At 46.4% G+C, this 22,210-nt stretch overlaps 1 protein-coding gene across 1 annotated transcript in view; it reads left to right on the top strand.

The window, feature by feature from the left end:
• The window catches only part of LOC140208482 (uncharacterized), a 65,427-nt gene extending 44,694 nt beyond the window's left edge, over positions 1-20,733 (top strand). The window contains exon 2 of the mRNA XM_072277170.1: positions 16,186-20,733. Coding sequence (XP_072133271.1) covers positions 16,186-18,451 — 2,266 coding nt within the window. The 3' untranslated portion in view covers positions 18,452-20,733. The remainder of the gene's footprint in view (positions 1-16,185) is intronic.
• The last annotated feature ends 1,477 nt before the right edge of the window (positions 20,734-22,210 follow it).

The following is a 22,210-nucleotide window of genomic DNA, read 5'->3' as shown; positions in this document are numbered from 1 at the left end:
TAGTTGGATGTTGAACGGAGCAGGGTCAGAAACCAGAGGCGGGTCTGCACAGGGCAGAGTTTGGGACTCTGGACGATGGTTGGGGTAAGAACGTGTGATGAGAAGGGAATCAGCAGTGGGGTGTGGGCAGCGAATGACAGAGTGGAAACGTTGGAAGCTGATTGACAGAGAAAATAATCTGGTTGTCTGACTGATGATACAAACAATGCCTGTGGTGAGGTGCTCCACTGGTCGAGGAACATGTGTGTGGTGGGAATGGTTTTATCTATTGAGGGAGTTGTTCCTGCTTGTTTATCCTGTAATATTATATCTGGATGTTTATTTTAGATTATCCTATCTGTAATAATGTATTGATTATCTTATAAATAGTGAGATTCTGTCCCTAACTGGATCAGGCTTGAATTTATGATGCCTTAATGAAGTTATGGTGGTTATTCATGAGTTTGTATTTTAAAGCAAGATTTTGGTGAATGATGTTTGCCTCTTGATTGTACCTTCATAAGTAACCAGATTGATTCAAACTGCTAGAGGATCCTGGAATGTGTTGGATTGTGTCTGGTTTCTCGGCATTTGCTGCATTTATTGCCTCGTTTGTTTGTATTATATGTATTTTTGATTTTTTTTTCTTTCTGTGAACCACCTTGTCCTGTATTTCTGCAAGGAACCCCTCTGTTTCAGGGAAGAGGTCTCCAACTCTCAGTCAGGTGTTCGATGCTTCCTTGTCACCATCTCGTCTGCTCAGATCATTGGGCTGTCTCCCATTGAGGGTCATACTCATTCCACTGGTTAATCTTTTCTTCCATAGTGATGATTCATTTTTCTCAGTTTGCCTCTGATCTAAGTTTTCTGGTCTGTATTTCTTATCATGATTGCAGATACACACACACAGGGAGTGCTGAATCCAGTTCAGTTTTGATGAAAATATATACTTGTAAGTTTTATCTGACAGGTTGTGATTTTTTTTTCATGTGTGTTATTTCTCTTCCTCCTTCCATCCAAGGTAGTGTTAATCTAAGTGGGGTTGAGTGTAAATAGTCGGCCTTTTCTCCTTGGAGTGACAGAGGATGAGAGGTGACCTGATAGAGGTGTATAAGATGAGGAGAGGCATTGATCATGTGGACAGACAGGTTTTTTCCCCAGGGCTGAAATGGCTAACACAAGAGGGCATTGTTTTAAGGTGCGTGGATGTAGGTATAGAAGAGATATCAGGGGTAAATTTATGCAGAGAGTAGTAAATGCGTGGAATGGGCTGCCAGTGGCGGTGGTTGAGGTGGAATTGATAGGGTCTTTTAAGAGTCTCCTGGACAGGTACATGGTGCTTAGAAAAATAGAGGAGTATGGGTAAGCCTAGGTAATTCTAGGGCAAGGACATGTTCAGCACAGCTTTGTGGGCCGAAGGGCCTGTATACTGTGTTGTAGGTTTTCTATGTCTCTAAGTCGCTGCATGTGAGGCTGCTGAACAAGATCACAGCTCATGGAATTACAGGAAAGATGCTTGTATGGGTCGAAGATTGACTGACAAGGCAGAAAGAGTCAGAATAATGTGGAGAATTCTGTTTTGCTGTCGCTAACTAATGGTGTTCCGTAGGGGTCAGTATTGAGACCACATCTTTTCATATTAAATCTGAATGATATGGATGACGGAATTGATACCTTGGTGATGAACTTTGCAGTTGATACAAAGATAGGTACAGGACAGGTAGTTTAGAGCAAAGCCGGAGTCTACAGAAGGACTTTGATAGGTTTGGAGAACAGACAACGAAGTAGCAGATGAAATACAGTGTATGCAAGTGTCCAGTCATGTACAATTGGTAGAAAAAATAAAGACAGAGAGAAAAAAATAAATGGGAGAAAATACAAAAATCAGAAATAGGTACTTGGGAGTCCGTGAACAGGAGCCCCTGAAGGTTTGCTTGCAGATTGAGTTAAGGATGACAACTGTAACGTTAGCATATAGGAGCAAGGATGTGGTACTGGAGCTTTATAACACATTGGTCAGATCACGCAGTTTCCGACCTCCCATCTGAGAAAAAGATATGCTCATATCGGAGCGGGTTCGGAGAAGGTTCACGAGAATGATTCCAGGAATGAAAGCGTTAACTTAAGATCTTTGACCCTGTACTCACTGGTCCAGAGGAAAGAGAGGGGATCTCATTGAAACCTATTAAATATTGAAAGGCCTCGGCAGAGTGGCTATGAAGAAGATGCACCCTACGCTGTGTGGGTCTGGGACCAGAGGCCACGGCCTCAATGTATAGAGCACTGACAGCAGAGATGAGGAGGAATTTCTTGAGTCAGGGAGTGGTAAATCTTTGGAATTCATTGCCATGGACGGAGTAGATGCCAAGTCATTGAGTATATTTAAAAAGGATGTTCAAGGATTATGGGGAGAAGGCAGGAGAATGGAGTTGAGAGAGAGAATCAATTGGACACGAAGGAATGGTGGAACAGACTCGATTGGCTGAGCAGCCTCTGTCTCATATCTCATGGCTCAAGAAGAGTCTAGTGAGGTTGCATTAGGGTTAGGGTATTGTTAGGGTATCCGCACCTGGATTATTGTATCCAGTTTTGGTCGTTCTGCTGTAGGAGAGAGGACGTCAAGCTGGAATGAGTGCAGGAGAGATTTACGAGAATGGTGCCAGTACTCGAGGGACTGAGTTCTGGAGAGAGGCTGGGCAGGTTGGGACTTCACACCTTGAACTGCAGGAGATTGAGGCTGATATGATGCAGGTGTCCCAAACCCTGAGTGTACAGAACTGGGGAACGTGCGCAGTCCTTTTCCCCACTTTTGTGGAACCAACAACCAGACGGCACCGGTTCAAGGTGAGAGAGGATTGATTTAATAGGGATGCCAAGGGAAAATTATTAATCCACTCTCCCTTACGGTTTATTGTTTAACTAACTCGATGAGTCCACTCTCAGGTTAAAGGAGCAACACCTCATATTACATCCGGTTAGTTTACAACCCGATGGCATGAACATCGACATCTTTAACTTCTACCTCTTCCTTTTCATCAAACCCACACGCCTGTCTCCTCCATTCTGTCTCCCCACTTCTCTCTTCTCCACTGTGGATCGTCTCCCTCTGGTTCCTCTTTTACTTCCTTTTTTCCCCATGGTCCGTTCTTCTATCCTATCAGATTCCTTCTTTTCATTCCTTTGCATTTTCCACCTCCCACCTCCCCCACCCACTCACCTTCACTCTTACCTGGCTTCACATGTCATCTACCAGCTTGGACTCTCCACTCCTCACACCATCTTGTTCCAGCTTCTCCCAGTTCCAGTCCCGATGAAGGGTCTCGGCAGGAAATCTCTGTTTTGATTTATCCCCCTCTGTAGAAGCTACCTGACCTCCTGACTTCCTCCAACATTTTGTGTATGTTACTCTGCATCTCCAATATCTGCAGAATCTCATCAGGACAGAGTGCAGAATGCAGAGACTACATCGAGTCTCACTAATGTCGAGGAGGCCACACCTGGAAAACTGGAAACTGCAGATGACCCCAACAGGCACGATGTTGAAAAGTTGCCTCATGTGGAAGGACTGTTTGGGACCCTGACTAGTGGTGGGGAGGGTGGTTTGGGGCAGGACTGGCACTTCATCCACTTGCAGAGTTGGCTTCCAGCCCCCTACACCCCTCCATATCGCTGCAAATCTCTCCCTTTTGTGGACAACACTGCCACTTGGTGGTGATTTGCCATAATAACAGGAGCCCCTGATTTGTGGATTCCATTGTCACTAGGTGGCGCTCTGCCGCAGTAACACTGAGAGACAGAAATGTGACGCTGCAGTCTGCTGAAATGTTTATTCAAGGTTGTTTAATTCCATTTCCAGCAGACAAGTGTAACTGAGATCGAAATAGTTATTACTCCAGCTCCAATGCAGCAGGAAAACACAACAGTAAAAACATATATCCACAGCTTATAAACTGTGCACGGATTGATTGTATGTCCATAAAGTGCCTGCACATAAGATGACAGACAGGAAATTATAAAATAGAGGTGTTTGGTGTGTGGAAGGGTGGGTTAGTTGGGTAGAGATATTTATCAGCCTAACTGCTTGGGGAAAGTAGCTGTCCCAGAGGCTGGCAGTCCTGGTGAGGATGCTGCGCAGTCTACCCAAATGGGAGTGGAACAAACAGTCCACGAGTGGGATGGGTGGAGGGAGATTATGAAAATCAGGCTGGTGTTTGATCTCAAAAGAGGGAATTTGGAAAATACCAATGAGATGCCTTTTAGAACAGCTTGTAATTGTGCCCACTAGGAAAAGTTAATTCTGGATTGGGTGTTGTGTAATGAACCAAATTTGATTAGGGAGCTTATGGTAAAGGAACCATGTGGACCCAGTGATCATAACATGTTAGAATTCACCCTGCACTTTGAGAGGGGAAAGGTACAACACGATGCATCATTATTAGTGCAGTGAGGGGAACTACGGAGGCATGCGAGAAGAGCTCACCAAAGTTGATTGAAAGGAGACACTAGCATGGATGATGGCAGAATAGTAATGGCTGGAGTTGCTCAACTTGACAGCCTCAGGGTTGAAGAGAAACACATCATACTCCACCTGCACAGCTCCAACCTGAAGGGATGAATATCAATTTCTCCTTCCAGTTAAAAAAAAACACTGCCCATAGCCTTTCCTTCTACTCTTCACCCTGGCCATTCACCTTACAGTTATGTAAATATGATGCTACCATTCATTACGAGAGGTCTATCCATAAGGATATATTGTTGAGATGTTATAAGGCAATGGTTAAACCACACGGACAATTATGAGCAGTGTAGGAAAAATGTGCTGGAATTGGACAGAGTCCAGTGGAGGTTCATAAAAATCATTCCAAGTCTGACAGGTTAAACACATGAGGAGCATTTGATGTCTCTGGGCCTGTATCCTGTAGTGTTTAGAAAAAAATGAGGGAGGCTCTCGAACACCGAAAAGCCGAGAAAGAGAGTATGTGGAGAGGATTTTTCCTGCAGTCGGGGACCAGGGGAACACGTCCTCAGAATAGTGGGACTTATCAATTACAACGGAGAAGAGGAAAAATTTTTCCTACTGTGTCTTATGATCGGACGACCGTGCATGATCTAAGCTCCTGTGTCCATTCCCCTCGCTCCCCTTAATTAATTATCTATCTGCAACTCAGAATAACTCAGCCAACCGGCCTTCCCACCCTCGGGGCAGTGAAACCCAAAGATTGTACATTCAAATACATAGATACCTCATTGATCACAATGCGAAATTAAATAGAAAATATAAATTTCCAGGAATTTTCACACATTTCCATTTGAAATGAGCATCCCTTATTGAACGCTCTCTGACTGATGAGAAGAGATACTCTATCAAGACGCTCCACAAATACCCTATCATTTGTGAATATGTTCTAAATTCAGGGCCAAATCATCTCACCTCTGCTGGTAAAGCATCCCATGTATTACACTGGTCAAACTGCACTGCTGGCTCCATAGCTACTCTTAAGATTTCTTTCTGCTTGGGGATTAAAACTGTGCATAGAATTCCAGGTGTGGCCTCACTAATACCCTGTACAATGGTAGCTACACCGGCCCATTACATAATCTCCACTCCCTGTGCAGTGAAGGCCAAAATACAATCTGCCTTTTGAATTACTTGATGCAAAACCAGAATGTTATCATTAAATTTCCTTCCTTTGCTTCTGTGTTATCAGCATATTTGGACATTTCCCATCTCATTCTCTCCTCTGGGGATTAAGCAGTGAACATGTTTACTGAGCATATAGGCATGTACAAGAGCATGTCTGCAGGGTTAGTACTTTGCTCTGGGTGTAAGATGTGGGAATCCCGGGAATCTACCCGTCTCCCAGACGGCCATATCTGCGCCCGGTGTGCGAGATGCAGCTGATGAGAGAACGTGTTAGGGATCTGGAGCTGCAGCTTGATGACCTACAGCTTATAATGGAACATGAGCAGGAGATCGATAAGTGGGTGACTGTCAGGGAAGGGATGGGAAGAGCTCAGATAGTAGAGAGCACCCCTGTGGCCATCCTCCTCAGTAATCGTTATCTTGTTTTGGATGCTGTTGAGGGGGATGACCTGACACAGGACGACCACGGCGATCCGGTCTCTAGCACTGGGTCTGGTTCCGTGGAGCAGAACGGAAAGAGGAAGATGATCTCTGTTTTAAGTCATCATAACCTGAATCCCAACTTTGGCTATCATGGGTATCAGAATCATGCTGCGCAGAACGGTCTGCATTGGCAGGCTTTTTAGCCACACTTTGAGTTATTGCGATAAATGTTAAAATCCATCTGTGGGTCGTCAGTGGTTGGCTTAGTTGTCAACTGCACTGCAGGAACAACTTTACCATCTGCCAGGTCATTCCCTGACAGCAAAGTAACATCTTCCACTGGTAAACTGGAGCATAATCCGATCCTAACAGGTCCCGAAACCAACCCTGACTGTAAAGTGACCTTGTGCAATGGCACAGAAACCATGCCACCCCCAATGCCTTTAATAAGATTTACCTCACCAATGTCAGTCTCATCACCAAACTTTAGAACACTGTCTAATATAAGTGACTGAGAAGCCCCAGTATCTCAAAGAATTTTCACTGGTACCAGGGTTGACCCTTCCTTTACTAATACAAACCCATCTGACATAAAAGGATCAACTCCCTTCTTAACTCGGTCAGACCTCTCAGTCCTTAACTGAGCCTCAACAAAACCTGTGGTTTATAGGTGCTTCAACATACTGATTACAGGCACTTGGGACTGCCTCCTTTTCCTTTTTCTCCTTCAGGATGGAACAATTAGCCATCATATGACCAGCTTTCTTACAATAGTAACAAGTAAAGACCAGAAAATTTCTCCTTCAACTGCTTCCCTTCATCCTCACTCTTGTCACGAGTCCCAGCTTTAATTTCTGGTTTACCCTGGTTATCCCTGCTACTCTTTTGGAAGTTCTTATTCGGGGTAAACTTAACCTGATGAGTTAAAGCAAACTTATCTGCTAATCTAGCAGACTCCTGCAAAGTGGCAGCATCCTTTTTATCTAAATACGTCTTTTGTCATCAGGGACGCACCTTTTGAATACTTCAAGTAAAACCAACTCTTTGAAGTTGTTTACATCTTCATTTATACTTTTATATGTGCACCAGCGGTCAAAACACACAAACTTCTCATAAGCAAATTCCATACAAGTCTGGTTCACAGATTTCCTCAAATGTCTAGACTTTTGCCTGTATGCTTCTGGGACCAACTCGTAAGCTTTGGGCACAGCCTGTTTCACTGTGTCATAATCAGCTGCTTCATCAACTGTAAAAGCAAAATAGGCTTGCTGAGCCTTCCCCTTAATTACACTTTGTAAGAGAATAGGCCAACCCTCTTTTGGCCACATTAAACTCTGAGCAACCTTCTCAAAATGCTGGAAGTACTTATCAACCTCTGCTTCATCAAATGGAGGTACCAATTTAAATTCCCAACTAGCCTCAAACTTATCACCAGAGTCTAACGCTAGACCCCTTTGCTGCAATCTCTCTAACTTTTTCAGCTCGAACATCCTTTGTCTTTCTGCTTCCTCCCTGTTCTGCCTCTTCTCTCTGTTTTTCTGCCTCTCTAGCCTCAAACTGCCTCTGCCTTTCCACAGCCTCCATTTTTAATTTTTCTAACTTGTACAGGAGCTCAAGCTCACTATGTTTACTTCCAGGAAACACCTCTTACTCCTCCACTTTAAACACATCCTCAGATGCATAATGTTCAGCTATTATCCTCTGCATCTGTGACCTCCTGGTTGTCAATTTCACCTTAGCAAGTTTTAACCTTTTAGCAATACTCAACAACTCAATCCTCCTGGTGTCCTTTAGTGCCTCAGAGGTTGGCATATCCAGAAATCTATCAACATCCATTGCTGCTGATTTTCCAGACACAAATAAATCAAAAGGGATTTCCCCAATGAAATTAATAATTAATCAATACGCCCCCAAGTCTGTTCCTATCCAGGATGCAGGCCCTAATTTTGTTACGAACCATAACACTTTAGAAATGAACCAGCAGCAATAGGCTACACCTGGAGTCTGGTTTTGATGTTAAAGCCACTATCTTTATTAGTATCTACTTATAATATAGAAACTTAAGCAAGATAAACAATAGTTAGCAGTGGTATGTGTACGTCTGTGTAAATATAACTCCCAAACTATTGAGCTCAGGGGAAACAAGGCTTGGAGTCTTGAGATGGTAAAGTATGAAAGTTCAGTACAACCACAGAATAGTTGAGGAGAGAGAGATATTTGTAATCCAGGGTAAATGTTGAGAGAAGGCAATAACGTGAATTCCACAGTTTCCACGGTGGTAAAATGAAAGAACAGTCGCTGTAGATTTTATCCATCGTCATTCCAAATCCACATACAAATTATCACCGAAAGTGACTTGTCACAAGGGGTATCGTCTTCAAGTGAATTACCACACCACACCCAGGAAAGGGTTAACACATAAGTGGTCTTCACAGGATACCCCAAATCCGATCCACTTCTATGGATCAAACGAGGTGACAACCACACATTCGATGTTCGCTGAATCGATAATTAACCCACCCTTGTGGGCAGAGGAAAGTTCTAAACAGTGACCCTTGGCCACCAGTTCCTTGTTCCGATCCTTCCATTTATCCTCCTTCATCTCTGTCTGACTCTGAGTGTCTGTGTCCTCAGTGAAAACTAAACAAGCTGCGAGCCATGACAAGCTGCAAGTCAGACTGATTTCCATTCTTAATCTCTCTCTCTCTCTTAAAATGACAGTCCACAGCAAACGAAACCTAGGGATTCACAACAATGGCCATTCCCCATTGTGAACTGACTGGTGTGCCAGTAGGTGGGATGACTGAGTGAATCCTCTCCCACATTCCGAGCAGGTGAACGGCTTCTCCCCAGTGTGAACTCGCTGATGACTCTGTAGGTCAGATAACCGAGTGAATCTCTTCCCACAGACTGTGCAGGTGAATGGCCTCTCCTCTGTGTGAACTGACTGGTGTGCCAGTAGTCCGGATAACCTAGTGAATCGCTTACCACATTCTGAGCAGGTGAACGGCTTCTCCCCAGTGTGAACTCGCTGATGACTCTGTAGGTTGGATGACTGAGTGAATCCCTTCCCACAGACTGAGCAGGAAAAACGTGAACAGGAAATGGGATCACATGACTGGTGGAGGGTCTCCCATCTGAACCGGTGGCTCTGCTCCTCGCCCCTCACACGCTGCCCGACCCATCTGCCGCGTTTCCCACATCATTCCATATTTACACCGGCATGGACTAGAAGGGCCGAGATGGCCTGTTTCTGTGCTGTAATTGTTATGTGGTTATATGGAAACATGCTGAAAATATTGCAGAGTAAATCATTGTCCACCCACAACGAGAGGACGTGACAGATCCGGATCTCACTGACTTGTCTGAACGGGTGAAAGATGAAGCTACACGTACATGTAGAGCAGTGACCGGCAGATGATGCAGGTCTGTGGAAAAACGTGAACAGGAAATGGGATCACATGACTGGTGGAGGGTCTCCCACCTGAACCGGTGACTCTGCTCCTCGCCCCTCACACGCTGCCCGACCCATCCGCTGCATTTCCCACATTATTCCATATTTACACCCGATACATTTTCACTTTTTCCTCCATATCTTCCCTGTCCCTTTCCCTCCAGCCCAAGGTCACAGAGTCACGGGCTCAATTCCCATCCTGGTCCAACACACAATTCAGACCCAAAACGGAAATGTGCAGGTTTCATTTAAATCTGTCCATGTTTATAAACACTCATTTCTATTCACATTCCTCCAGCTTCACTGGACAGGAACACTGAAACATCAAGTGAGAAACGGCAGGAGGTGGCCATTCAGCCCCTCTAACCATCAACAAGATGGTGGCTGCTCTCCCATCTCAGCCACATGTTTCTGCCCGATCCTCATTTCCTCGATCCCTTCGGTCTCCACACATCTGCCGGCCTCTATTTTATGTGAAGACGATCACTGAGTCTTCACCACCCTCTGTGGTGGGGATTTACAGACATTCACCACCCTCGGAGTGGAGACATTTCCCCTCATCTCAGTCCCGGACAGTCCACCCCCTTTTTCAGAGACTGGGATCCCTGGTTCAGCCAGTAATGATGTTGTGCATTTCAATGTGTTCACCTCTCAGTCCTCGATTCTCTAAATGAAAGGGTTATCACATTTGATCTTTCTTCATATGATGACCCCACCACTCCAGGGATCAGTCTGGTGAATCTTCATTGCACTCTCTATAACAAATACTCTCTAACCTCTTTGTTAATCCTCTATGGAATTAATTTCCATCTTCTGCAGCCCCGTGTTGCCCCAACCACTCACCTCCCACCCCCGTCACTATTTCCACCTTCCCACCTCCCCCTCACCTGGATCCACCTCTCACTCCCCAGCTCTTGCCCCATCCCCACCCCTCACCTCTTTTCTCGGACTATTTCCCGTCCACTCTCAGTCCAGAGGGAGGGTCTCGGCCCGAAATGTTGACGGTCCATTTCCCTCCACAGATGCTGCCCGACCCACTGAGTTCCTCCGGCAGTTTGTTCTTTGGTCTGTGTGACCCGTGTTAGTGTGGGGAGCGGGATTTTACACCATATTCCCGGTACAGTCTCAACAAAACACAAATAATTGTCACTTTGCCCGGACCATCGGCCCCGCTTGCAGGGCAACAGTCTGCCGGTGTTTGCCCCCCAATGTGGTGAATCGCCACCACCGTGGGCTCAGACATTTCCACAGATGAGCCCCTCCTGTCCCCACCGGGACAAACATCCTGTCCGCCCCCTCTCTCACCGTCTTCATCCTCTCCCTCCCCGGGGAACCGGCATCAAACCGACGGGCCGAGCGGTCTCCTCCTACCTCTCAGCGACACATCAGACTCCGGCCGCAGGAGACGCTTCACAAACGCCCCAACTTCCCTCGGAGGGAAATGGAAATAAATCAGAAAGCGGACATTTACTTTGACGGTTGTCCCGCCGTGACGGAAAGTTCGGGAGACGGTGTCAGCGGGGGTAACGCCCTCTCGGCTGGTCCGCCTCCGCTATTGGCTGGAAGCAGTGATTGACATCGCTTCCCACCAATGGGAATAGAGCAGTGCATAACTCCTCTGTTGACAGCGGTGGGGGAGGGGATGGTCACGTGATCAGTAGCCCAGCCGTTAAACCGACCAAGCTCGAGCTCACCAGCGCGCGGGGCACAAAAGGCCCCGGATGATCGGTTGAGGTGAGAAGGGATCTCCGGGTTGGGGGTCTCACCGGGCGGCGTTTTCAACACCGACTTCGGGTAGTTGCTGTGACTCCGGACTCCGTGACCCGCAATCCCGGGACAGTCCTGCTCTCTTCCCTCTCTCTCAGCCCCACCATCCGGACACGGGCCCCGGGGAGCTTCCGGCTGATGAGGGAATGGGAACCGATGGGTCTCTCAGACAGAGCTGAGCTCCAGCTGTCTAAATGCAAGGATCGGGAACTCGGAGAAAGGGAACAAAATCTTTTACATCAGCTGTTGTGAAAATCACCTTTGTTCTGCCTCCAGTCACAAACCAGAGAAAATCTGCAGATGCTGGAAATCCGAGCAACACACACAAATTGCTGGAGGAACTCAGCATTAGTACTCTTTTCCATAGATGCTGCCTGGCCTGCTGAGTTCCCCCAGCATTTTGTGTCTGTTGCTGGTTCCACCCCCTCTTGTTCTGGACTTTCTACCCGTGAGAACATGTTTTGTCCCACTCTCTCTGGGTACATAATGATATCAAACACCTTTGTCCTGGGCAACAAGTAGCTTTCACATCACAAATGTGCCAGACTCCAATGAGACAGACTACTGCCCTTCCCTTCATATTCATTGGCATTGCCATCACTGAGTTCACCACCGTCAGTCACCTGGGGGAGGGTTCAGGGGAAATATTTATGTACAATACAGAAACTGGTGTTACCTGTGTGGATTGTGGTGATGCAAAAGTTGCTGGAGAATTTACAAGTGGGAAGAAGTGGAGTGATATTTGGAAATCTGAGTTTTTAAAGCGTAATTTAGCAAGCAAACCACATATGGACAATGTGCAAAAGCTCTGGCGAGAAAATCCTTCATTACCCGTTACAGGCCTGCTACATAGGTTGTGTGAGAGTGCAGATGAACTCGATCGAAGCCAGAGAAGATCAAAGTTCTTACTGACAGTGATTTGCTAGCTGTTGAAATAAATACCTCTCTATAGAAAATTCACGATGCAGATGTTGTCACTGGGTAAAAAAAAATGCACAGTACAAGATTGATGTGCACACTGGTCATTACAAATTAGAGGGGACATTGGTGGGAGGGTGAGGAGACCTCCAGTGTCCCTGATGCCCTCACCTACAAGATGTGCATCCAGCTGCAGCTTGTAACCCTGCACTTTAAGGGGTTGGAACTTGAGATGGATGATTTCCGGATCATCCAGGAGTTGGAGAGGGTGATAGATATGACACGAAGAGAGGTGAGTTACACCCAAAGTGCAGGACACAGGAAACTAGGTGAGAGTCAGGAAGGAGAATGAGGTTAAATAGCCATCGCAGAGTACTCTTGTGTCCATCCCACACAACAACAGGTGGAACCACTTTAGAAACTGTTGAGATTACCTGGCAGAGAAAAATCAAAGGGGTGATAGGGAATTCGTTAGTTAGAGGAACAGAACAAGAGGGGACTAATATCCCAGTGGTGAGGCTCGCTAGTGCTAGTGTGGGGAGAGGGTGATGTGGTTAAAATAAGTTGTAGGGGAAATGGGAGACAGAATGACAGAACAGATAGTGGAGAGGGTGAATTGAATGAAATTGACTTTATTGCATACGTCCTTCATATACATGAGGAGTAGAAATCTTTACATCTCCATCTAAATGTGCAATGTGTAATTTATAGTCATTTATAATAAATAGTTTGTACACAGGACAGTCAATATAACATAGAAATTCAATTGTATCAGCATGAATTAATCAGTCTGATGGTCTGGTGGGAGATGATGTCCCGGAGCCTGTTGGTCCTTTTGCTGTGGTACCGTTTCCTGGATGGTAACAGCAGGAACAGTTTGTGGTTGTGGTGAATTGGGACTCCAATGTCCATTGGGCCCTTTTTACACACCTGTCTCTGTAAATAACCTGAATAGTGGGAAGTTCACATCTACAGACACGCTGGGCTGTCCGCACCACTCTCTGCAGGTTCCTGCGATTAAGGGAAGTACAGTTCCCATACCAGGCAGTGATGCAGCCAGTCGGGATGCTCTCAATTATGTCCTTGTAGAAAGTTCTTAGGATTTGGGGCCCCATCCCAAACTTCTTCAACCGTCTGAGGTGAAAGAGGTGCTGGTGTGCTTTTTTCACAACACAGCCGGTATGTACAGACCATGTGAGATCCTCGGTGATGTTTATGCTGAGGAACCTAAAGCTGTTCACCCTCTCAACCCCAGATCCACTGATGTCAATAGAGGTTAGCCTGTCTCCATTCCTCCTGCCGTCCACAATCTGCTCCTTTGTTTTTGTGACAACGAGGGAGAGTTTGTTTTTTTGACACCAGTCAGATGTTGTTCAGACCTCAGACAGAGTCAGCAATCAAATGGTTGAGCATGGAGCGATGAATGTGCTGAGCTGTGTATATCACAATGCAAGAAGCATCGTAGGAAAGCCAGATGAGCTCAGGACAGGGAATTATGATATTGTAGCCATTATTGGGACTTGGTTGCACTCAACAGTCTGAGAGATTTAGAGGAACAAATTTGTAGAGAGATTGCAGACCATGCCAAGAAACAAAGGTGTGATTTTAACTTTCCATATATTGACTGGGACTCCCATACTGTAAAAGCTGTCAAGGGGGTAGAGGTTGCCAAATGTGCCCTTAATCAGTTCGTAGAATTCCCGACATAGAAGTGTGCAATGAGCTGTTAGGAAATGATCCAGGGCTGATGATCGAAATTAGTGATCATAATGCCATGAGATTCAAAGTAAATATGGCAAAAGAGAGGTCTGCACTACGGGTTGAGATTCTAAATTGGAGAAAGGTCAATTTTGATGGTATCAGAAAGGATCTGACAAGTGTGGTTTGGGACAGGCTGTTTTCTGGCAAAGGAGTACTTGGTAAGTGGGAGGCCTTCAGAAGTGAAATTCTGAGGGTGTAGAGTTTGTATGTGCCTGCCAAAATAAAAGTTGAAAGGTAACTGCTGCAGGGAACCTTGGTTTTCAAGAGATATTGAGTCTCCGGATATTTTGTTCCTCTAAATGCCTCAGACTGTTGGGTGCTACCAAGACTCATTAATGACTACAATATCATAATTCCACCCCCCCGAGCTCATCCGACTTCTTGTTTTAGTTGTCTTCTGCAGGTTTCTAAAATTTTCCCAATAGTTTTTGCTCTTTTGTTTGCCCTCTCTATGGCTTTTATGTTAGCTTTGGCTTCTCATTTCATCCACAATTGTGTCCTCCTGCCTTTCCAATGCTTTCACTTCTTTGGGATGTATCGATCACTCAACTCCCGAATTGCTCCCAGAAACTCCAGCCATTGCTGCTCCATTGTCACTCCTACCTTTTCCCTTCCAAACAAGTTTGGCCAGCTGCTCTGTCATGGAAACATGGAGAAGTTCAGTATGGAAACAGGCTATTTGGCCCATCTAGTCAATGCCAAAAAAAACATTTGAGCTGTCTAATGCAACTACCTGCACTGGGACCATCGTCCTCCATACCCCGACCATCCAGGCTCCCATACAAACTTCTTTTACATGGTGAAAATGAGCTCATATTCACCACTTGTGCTGACACTCTCACGACCATTTCAGTAAAGAGCTTTTCCAAATGTTTCTGTTTAATTTTCACCTTCCCCACTTACCCATGACCTCTGGTTGTCATCCCACCCAACCTCAGTGGGAAAAGCTGCTTGCATTTACCCTGTCTATACCCTCATAATTTTGTATACTTCTTTCCAATCCTCAAAGCAATGTGTACTTTCCTTGTTTATGTTTAGAGCCTTTTTTAGATGTATAAGATGATGAGGGGCATTGATCATGTGGATAGCCAGAGGTTTTTTTCCCAGGGCTGAAATGGCTAACGCGAGGGGGCATAGTTTTAGGTGCTTGGAAATAGATACCGAGGGGATGTCAGGGGTAAGTTTGTCACACAGAGAGTGGTGGGTGTGTGGAATTCACTGCCGGCTATTTGTGTGAGAGTGTACCAGTTACTGTGGGGCTAGGCACCCATGCAGCTCAGTGGGAACAGGGAATAATACCAATGGAGAGAGTCAAACTGAGTCAGGTCACAGATTGGAGATGGCAGAAATGCCGCATTCTTAGAGAGACAGGAAGAGCATCAGAGAATTTGATGATCATTCCAGATACCAGCTCTGTACCCAGTTAGAAGATGATTTCTCTCTCCAGCTTGGGTTGAACTTTACTGTAGCAGTGTGATGCCAGAATACACTTTGACAACTCAAGTGACCTCATCTGAAAGGTTTTCCAACACTGATTGATGGATTTTGTAAATCTTTTTACAGGTTAAAAATGACAAGGAATTTGTCTACTGGACTCTCGAACAGAACACGCCAGTTTTGCTGTCTCCGTCCAGATATTTAATAGTCATAGTCATACTTATTGATCCCGGGGGAAATTGGTTTTCGTTACAGTTGCACCATACAACTGAAGAAGTGGAACAAGGCATTCACTCAATCATCCCTCCTGCTCAGATGATGGGGAGTGATTCTCTGGATCATCAGACCGATTGGCATTCCCGTCATTTTACACAGAGGGGAATCCATTCATCTGATCATACTGTGGGAATGGATTCAATCGGTCATCTCAACTGAAGGTACATCAGCAAGTACACACTGGGACAAGGCCATTCACCTATTCTGTGTGTGAGAAGGGATTCAGTCGGTCTTTCCATCTGTGGACACACCAGTCAGTTCACCCTGGGCAGGGGCTGGTCATCGGCTGAACTTGTTGGGAAGAATTCACTCGATCATCTGACCTAATGTCTCACCAGCGAGTTCACACCGGGGAGCAGCCGTTCACTTGCTCGGACTGCGGGAAGGAATTCACTTGCTCATCTAAATTGAAGGTACATCAGCGAGTTCACACTGGAGAGAGGCCATTCATCTGCTCGGAATGTGGGAAAGGATTCACTCAATCATACAATCTGCTGACACACCAGCGAGTTCACACTGGGGAGAGACCGTTCACCTGCTCGGACTGCGGGAAGGGATTCACTTGCTCATCTAAACTGAAGGTACATCAGCGAGTTCACACTGGGGAGAGGCCATTCATCTGCTCAGACTGTGGGAAGGGATTCACTTGGTCAACCGATCTGCTGACACACCAGTCAGTTCACTCTGGGGAGAGACCATTCACCTGCTCAGTCTGTGGGAAGGGATTCACTTGCTCATCTCAACTGAAGGTGCATCAGCGAGTTCACACTGGGGAGAGGCCATTCACCTGCTCAGATTGTGGGAAGGGATTCACTTGCTCATCTAAACTGAAGGTACATCAGCGAGTTCACACTGGGGAGAGGCCATTCATCTGCTCAGATTGTGGGAAGGGATTCACTTGCTCATCTAAACTGAAGGTACATCAGCGAGTTCACGCTAGGGAGAGGCCGTTCACCTGCTCAGTCTGTGGGAAGGGATTCACATGCTCATCTCAACTGAAGGTGCATCAGAGAGTTCACACTGGGGAGAGGCCGTTCACCTGCTCAGACTGTGGGAAGGGATTCACTGGATCATCCCAACTGAAGGTACATCAGCGTGTTCACACTGGGGAGAAGCCGTTCACCTGCTCAGTCTGTGGGAAGGGATTCACTACATCATCTGAACTGAAAATACATCAGAGAGTTCACACTGGGGAGAGGCCATTCACCTGCTCAGACTGTGGGAAGGGATTCACATGCTCATCTCAACTGAAGGTGCATCAGAGAGTTCACACTGGGGAAAGGCCGTTCACCTGCTCAGACTGTGGGAAGGGATTCACTGGATCATCTAAGCTGAAGTTGCATCAACGACTTCACACTGGGGAGAGGCCATTCACCTGCTCAGACTGTGGGAAGGGATTCACTCAGGCATCTGAACTGAAAGTACATCAGCGAGTTCACACTGGGGAGAGGCCGTTCACCTGCTCAGAATGTGGAAGGGGATTCACTCGGTCATCCCAACTGCTGGTACACAAGTCAGTTCACACTGGTGAGAGGCCGTTCACCTGCTCAGTCTGTGGGAAGGGATTCACTCAGTCATCTCAACTGAAAGTACATCAGCGAGTTCACACTGGGGAGAGGCCGTTCACCTGCTCAGAATGTGGAAGGGGATTCACTGTGTCATCCGAACTGCTGATACACAAGTCAGTTCACACTGAGGAGAGGCCGTTCACCTGCTCAGTCTGTGGGAAAGGATTCACTTGCTCATCTCAACTGAAGGTGCATCAGCGAGTTCACACTGGGGAGAGGCCGTTCACCTGCTCAGACTGTGGGAAGGGATTCACTCGGTCATCCCAACTGAAAGTACATCAGCGAGTTCACACTGGAGAGAGGCCATTCACCTGTTCAGATTGTGGGAAGGGATTCACTTGCTCATCTAAACTGAAGGTACATCAGCGAGTTCACACTGGGGAGAGGCCGTTCACTTGCTCCGTCTGTGGGAAGGGATTCACTCAGTCATCTCAACTGAAGGTACATCAGAGAGTTCACACTGGGGAGAGGCCGTTCACCTGCTCAGACTGCGGGAAGGGATTCCCTCGGTCATCCAGCCTACTGGTACACATGTCAGTTCACACTGGGGAGAAGCCGTTCACCTGTTCAGACTGTGGGAAGGGATTCACTCAGTCATCCAGCCTACTGGTACACATGTCAGTTCACACTGGGGAGAGGCCGTTCACCTGTTCAGACTGTGGGAAGGGATTCACTCAGTCATCTCAACTGAAAGTACATCAGCGAGTTCACACTGGGGAGAGGCCATTCACCTGTTCAGACTGTGGGAAGGGATTCACACAGTCATCTCATCTGAAGGTACATCAGAGAGTACACACTGGGGAGAGGTCGTTCACCTGCTCTGTGTGTGGGGAGGGATTCACTCAGTCATCTGAACTGAAGGTACATCAGCATGTTCACACTGGGGAGAGACCGTTCACCTGCTCAGACTGTGGGAAGGGATTCACTTGCTCATTCCACCTACAGAGACATCAGCGTGTTCACACTGGGGAGAGGCCATTCAACTGCTCAGAGTGTGGGAAAGGATTCACACAGTCATCTCATCTGAAGGTACATCAGCGTGTTCACACTGGGGAGAGGCCGTTCACCTGCTCTGTGTGTGGGGAGGGATTCACTTGCTCATTCCACCTACAGAGACATCAGCGAGTTCACACTGGGGAGAGGCCATTCACCTGCTCAGACTGTGGGAAGGGATTCACTTGGTCATCTCAACTGCAGAGACACCAGCAAGTTCACAATGGGTAGAGGCTGATCACCTGCTCAGACTTTGGGAAGAGATTCTGTCAGCCGTGTCAACCAAATGTGCATCATTGAGTTCACACTGGGGAGAGGTTGTTCACCTGCTGCGAATGTGGGAAGCGATTCACGCGGTCATCTAACCTTATCTAAGTCGCGCTTCGGCTGGCAGCGTAATATAGGCAGTGATAGCCCCCCAGCCCGGCCCAACTTCAGAAATCTCATTTGGGTGGATGCTGCATGATGTGTCCCCTGTTACAAATCGGTACCCTGTGTGACAGGGTCCTGAATTACCCCTATGAACTGTGTTCGATTACCCCTATTAACTGTGCTTTTGAAAAGAGAGAGAGAGTTATTTAACATCGATAGCTTGTTTTGAAAGAGAGAGAGACAAAGACTAACTGTGGGACTGTCACTTTAAGGCACGAGAAAGAACTCGTTAACTTTAGGCATTCTGCTGAGTTGGAGAAAGCACCGAGCAGCTCGTAAGTTGCAATTGTAACCGAAGGCGGTATTATTTAATGGACACTTGATGTCATGATTTTTGGCAGGTTGTTGACACTTTCTTCAAGGATTTTTGCCTGCTTGGATTTCTTTCACAGGGAGAGGATAGAAGAGTTATTTGAATGATAGTTGACGCTCAGCACGGGAAGATAAAGTAGGTCAGATGATAGACCTCAGACACATGTTTGGACACTGAATGAGCATTGTTGTGCCTGCAGGTAAAGTGGGTTTTGGAGGATCGATCAGGCAGATCGATCCATCGCTCTTGCAGTGGAAAGAGGAAAAGGGTTGACTCGTGGGGAGTTGTCCATGTGTCCACCCTTGCCTGGGGGATAGCTCCACCACAGAAAACCGGTCCCCTTTGTTAAAGTCACAGTCGGTGACTTTTAAAGGATTTCAAAGGACAACGAGAAGATCAACGTCATCAGCTCACCTGAAGACTCAAATCTCTCCCCCTCTCTCTCTCCATCACTACTCAACTCAATACCATGAACTGAACTGAACTGAACTTTACTCATCATCGTAAGACTGTATCTTTTTACCCCTAGACTTAAAGAAGCTTGGTTTTTCATACATATATATTCCACACTTACTTTTATGTAATCATTACTAACCTGTTTGATTTATCTACATTTATATTATTGTATTGCGTAGTTACTAATAAATATTATTAGTTTATAGCAATACTGGACTTCAAAGTGTTTTCCATCTCTGCTGGTTCTTTATTCCCGTCATGGGCTACGTGTACAAAATTGGGGCTCGTCCGGGATATGAACCCTGGACCTCTTGCAAAATTGGGGCCTGCGTCAGTGTCATGAACAAAATTGGTTGGGAGGCTTGTTTGAATTGATTGGGGAAAATCTCGTTTTATTTGGTTGTGTGGAGATACAGCAGAAATGGATGTTAGTATTGAGGATGAGCTTCAGCTTCTGTTGGAAAAATTAAGAATGGAGCATGAATTGAAATTAAAACAGCTCAAGAGAGGCTAGAAAGGCAGCAAGATGTAGACAAGAGGCAGCAAGACAGAGAGAAGGGTAGAAAAACAGAGAGAAGAGGCAGAAAGACAGAGACAGCCGAGATGGAGATATGGCAATGTGAAGATCAGGTGGCAGACGACAAACAGAAGCGGTTCAAGCTGGAAAAGATAGGGAAGTTGCAGCAAAGAGGTTTAGTGTTGGACCCTGATGATTTTTACAGCTCGGAAGGGCTTGTTTTGTGTGATGAATTGAAAAGTTGTGTTCTTGATGATGTAAGGTCATACCCTGATGCAGAGGATGCCGCTACCCTGCAGGGGTTTGATAAGAAAGCAGACGAAGAAGTTTTAACCCACGAGGTTGAGTTTACACCCAAAAAGAGTTTGCCAGAGAATAGCTGGGAGGTTCGGGGTGACCTTGAATTTGAAACTGGGACAAGTGATGACAGCCCAGAAGAGGCAGCTGTCCCGATTTAATGTGTTCAGGTTGTGGAAGTACCTGTGAATTCACAGGGTTCTGAACCTTATGTTGAAGCTCAGTTAAAATCTGAGGTGCCTGACTTGGTTGAAAAGGAATGCAGTTTTTGTGTGTCAGATGATCTTGGTTCAGTGAATAAGGGGTTAACCTTGGTACCGGTGGAATGTGAGGATTCTCAGTTACTTGTATTAGACCGTGGTTTAAAGGCTGGTGAAGAAGTGGGTTCTGGTGAGGTCAGTGTTGCTGAAAATAATGGGAAAAGTGCTGTTCCTGGACTTTTGGATAAAGTGCTGGAAAAGTTTGGGCAACACACATCAAAGTTGCTGGTGAACGCAGCAGGCCAGGCAGCATCTGTAGGAAGAGGTGCAGTCGACGTTTCAGGCCGAGACTCTTCGTCAGGACTAACTGAAGGAAGAGTTAGTAAGAGATTTGAAAGTGGGAGGGGGAGGGGGAGATCCAAAATGATAGGAGAAGACAGGAGGGGGAGGGATGGAGCCAAGAGCTGGACAGGTGATTGGCAAAAGGGATACGAGGCTGGAGAAGGCGGAGTATCATGGGATGGAAGGCCTTGGAAGAAAGAAAAGGGAAGGGGAGCACCAGAGGAAGATGGAGAACAGGCAAGGAGTATTTGTGATAGGGAAAGAGAGAATAAATAAATAAATAGATAGATAGATAGCAAACCACATCAAAGTTGCTGGTGAACGCAGCAGGCCAGGCAGCATCTGTAGGAAGAGGTGCAGTCGACGTTTCAGGCCGACACCGTTCGTCAGGACTAACTGAAGGAAGAGAGAGTAAGGGATTTGAAAGTGGGAGGGGGAGGGGGAGATCCAAAATGATAGGAGAAGACAGGAGGGGGAGGGATGGAGCCAAGAGCTGGACAGGTGATTGGCAAAAGGGATATGAGAGGATCATGGGACAGGAGGTCCGGGAAGAAAGACAAGGGGGGGGAGGGGGAATCATCAGGTTGGAGGCATGAACATCGACTTCTCTAACTTCTGCTAAGGCCCCACCTCCCCCTCGTACCCCATCTGTTACTTATTTTTATGCACACATTCTTTCTCTCACTCTCCTTTTTCTCCCTCTGTCCCTCTGAATATACCTCTTGCCCATCCTCTGGGTTCCCCCCCCGGCTTTCTTCCCGGACCTCCTGTCCCATGATCCTCTCGTATCCCCTTTTGCCTACCACCTGTCCAGCTCTTGGCTCCATCCCTCCCCCTCCTGTCTTCTCCTATTATTTTGGATCTCCCCCTCCCCCTCTCAAATCCCTTACTCTCCCTTCCTTCAGTTAGTCCTGACGAAGGGACTCGGCCTGAAACGTCGACTGCACCTCTTCCTACAGATGCTGCCTGGCCTGCTGCATTCAACAGCAACTTTGATGTGTGTTGCTTGAATTTCCAGCATCTGCAGAACTCCTGTTGTTTGCGGAAAAGTTTGGATTGGTTGCGTGACCTTTGACCCTGCTTGCAGGACAAAGGCCTGCCGAGCAAGGATGTGCTACTCTGGAATTTTGTTTGGATACTTCAGCACCTGCAAGCTAATTCAGTGTAATGTTATGGAGATAAGTCGGAGAAATTTGATGAACGGATTGTTTGGTCTCTTCCATAATGTATACATGGTTCTCATAAGCCTGATGATGGTGCTGAATTTAGTAAACAATGGAGACATGTTGACAGCTCTCCACGATAAGAGTGTTTCAGCAATTCAGCTGATGAGCAGAGCTGCTGTTGAGGCCTACGGTAGGAAAACCAGAGGTTTAAATTATAACGATGTATCACAGACTTTTCTACCTTCCAGATTTCGGCAGGACTTTGAG

Source organism: Mobula birostris, chromosome 13 (assembly GCF_030028105.1).
Source record: "Mobula birostris isolate sMobBir1 chromosome 13, sMobBir1.hap1, whole genome shotgun sequence".
Classification (NCBI taxonomy): domain Eukaryota; kingdom Metazoa; phylum Chordata; class Chondrichthyes; order Myliobatiformes; family Myliobatidae; genus Mobula; species Mobula birostris.
This window is presented reverse-complemented; position numbering and strand designations above follow the sequence as displayed.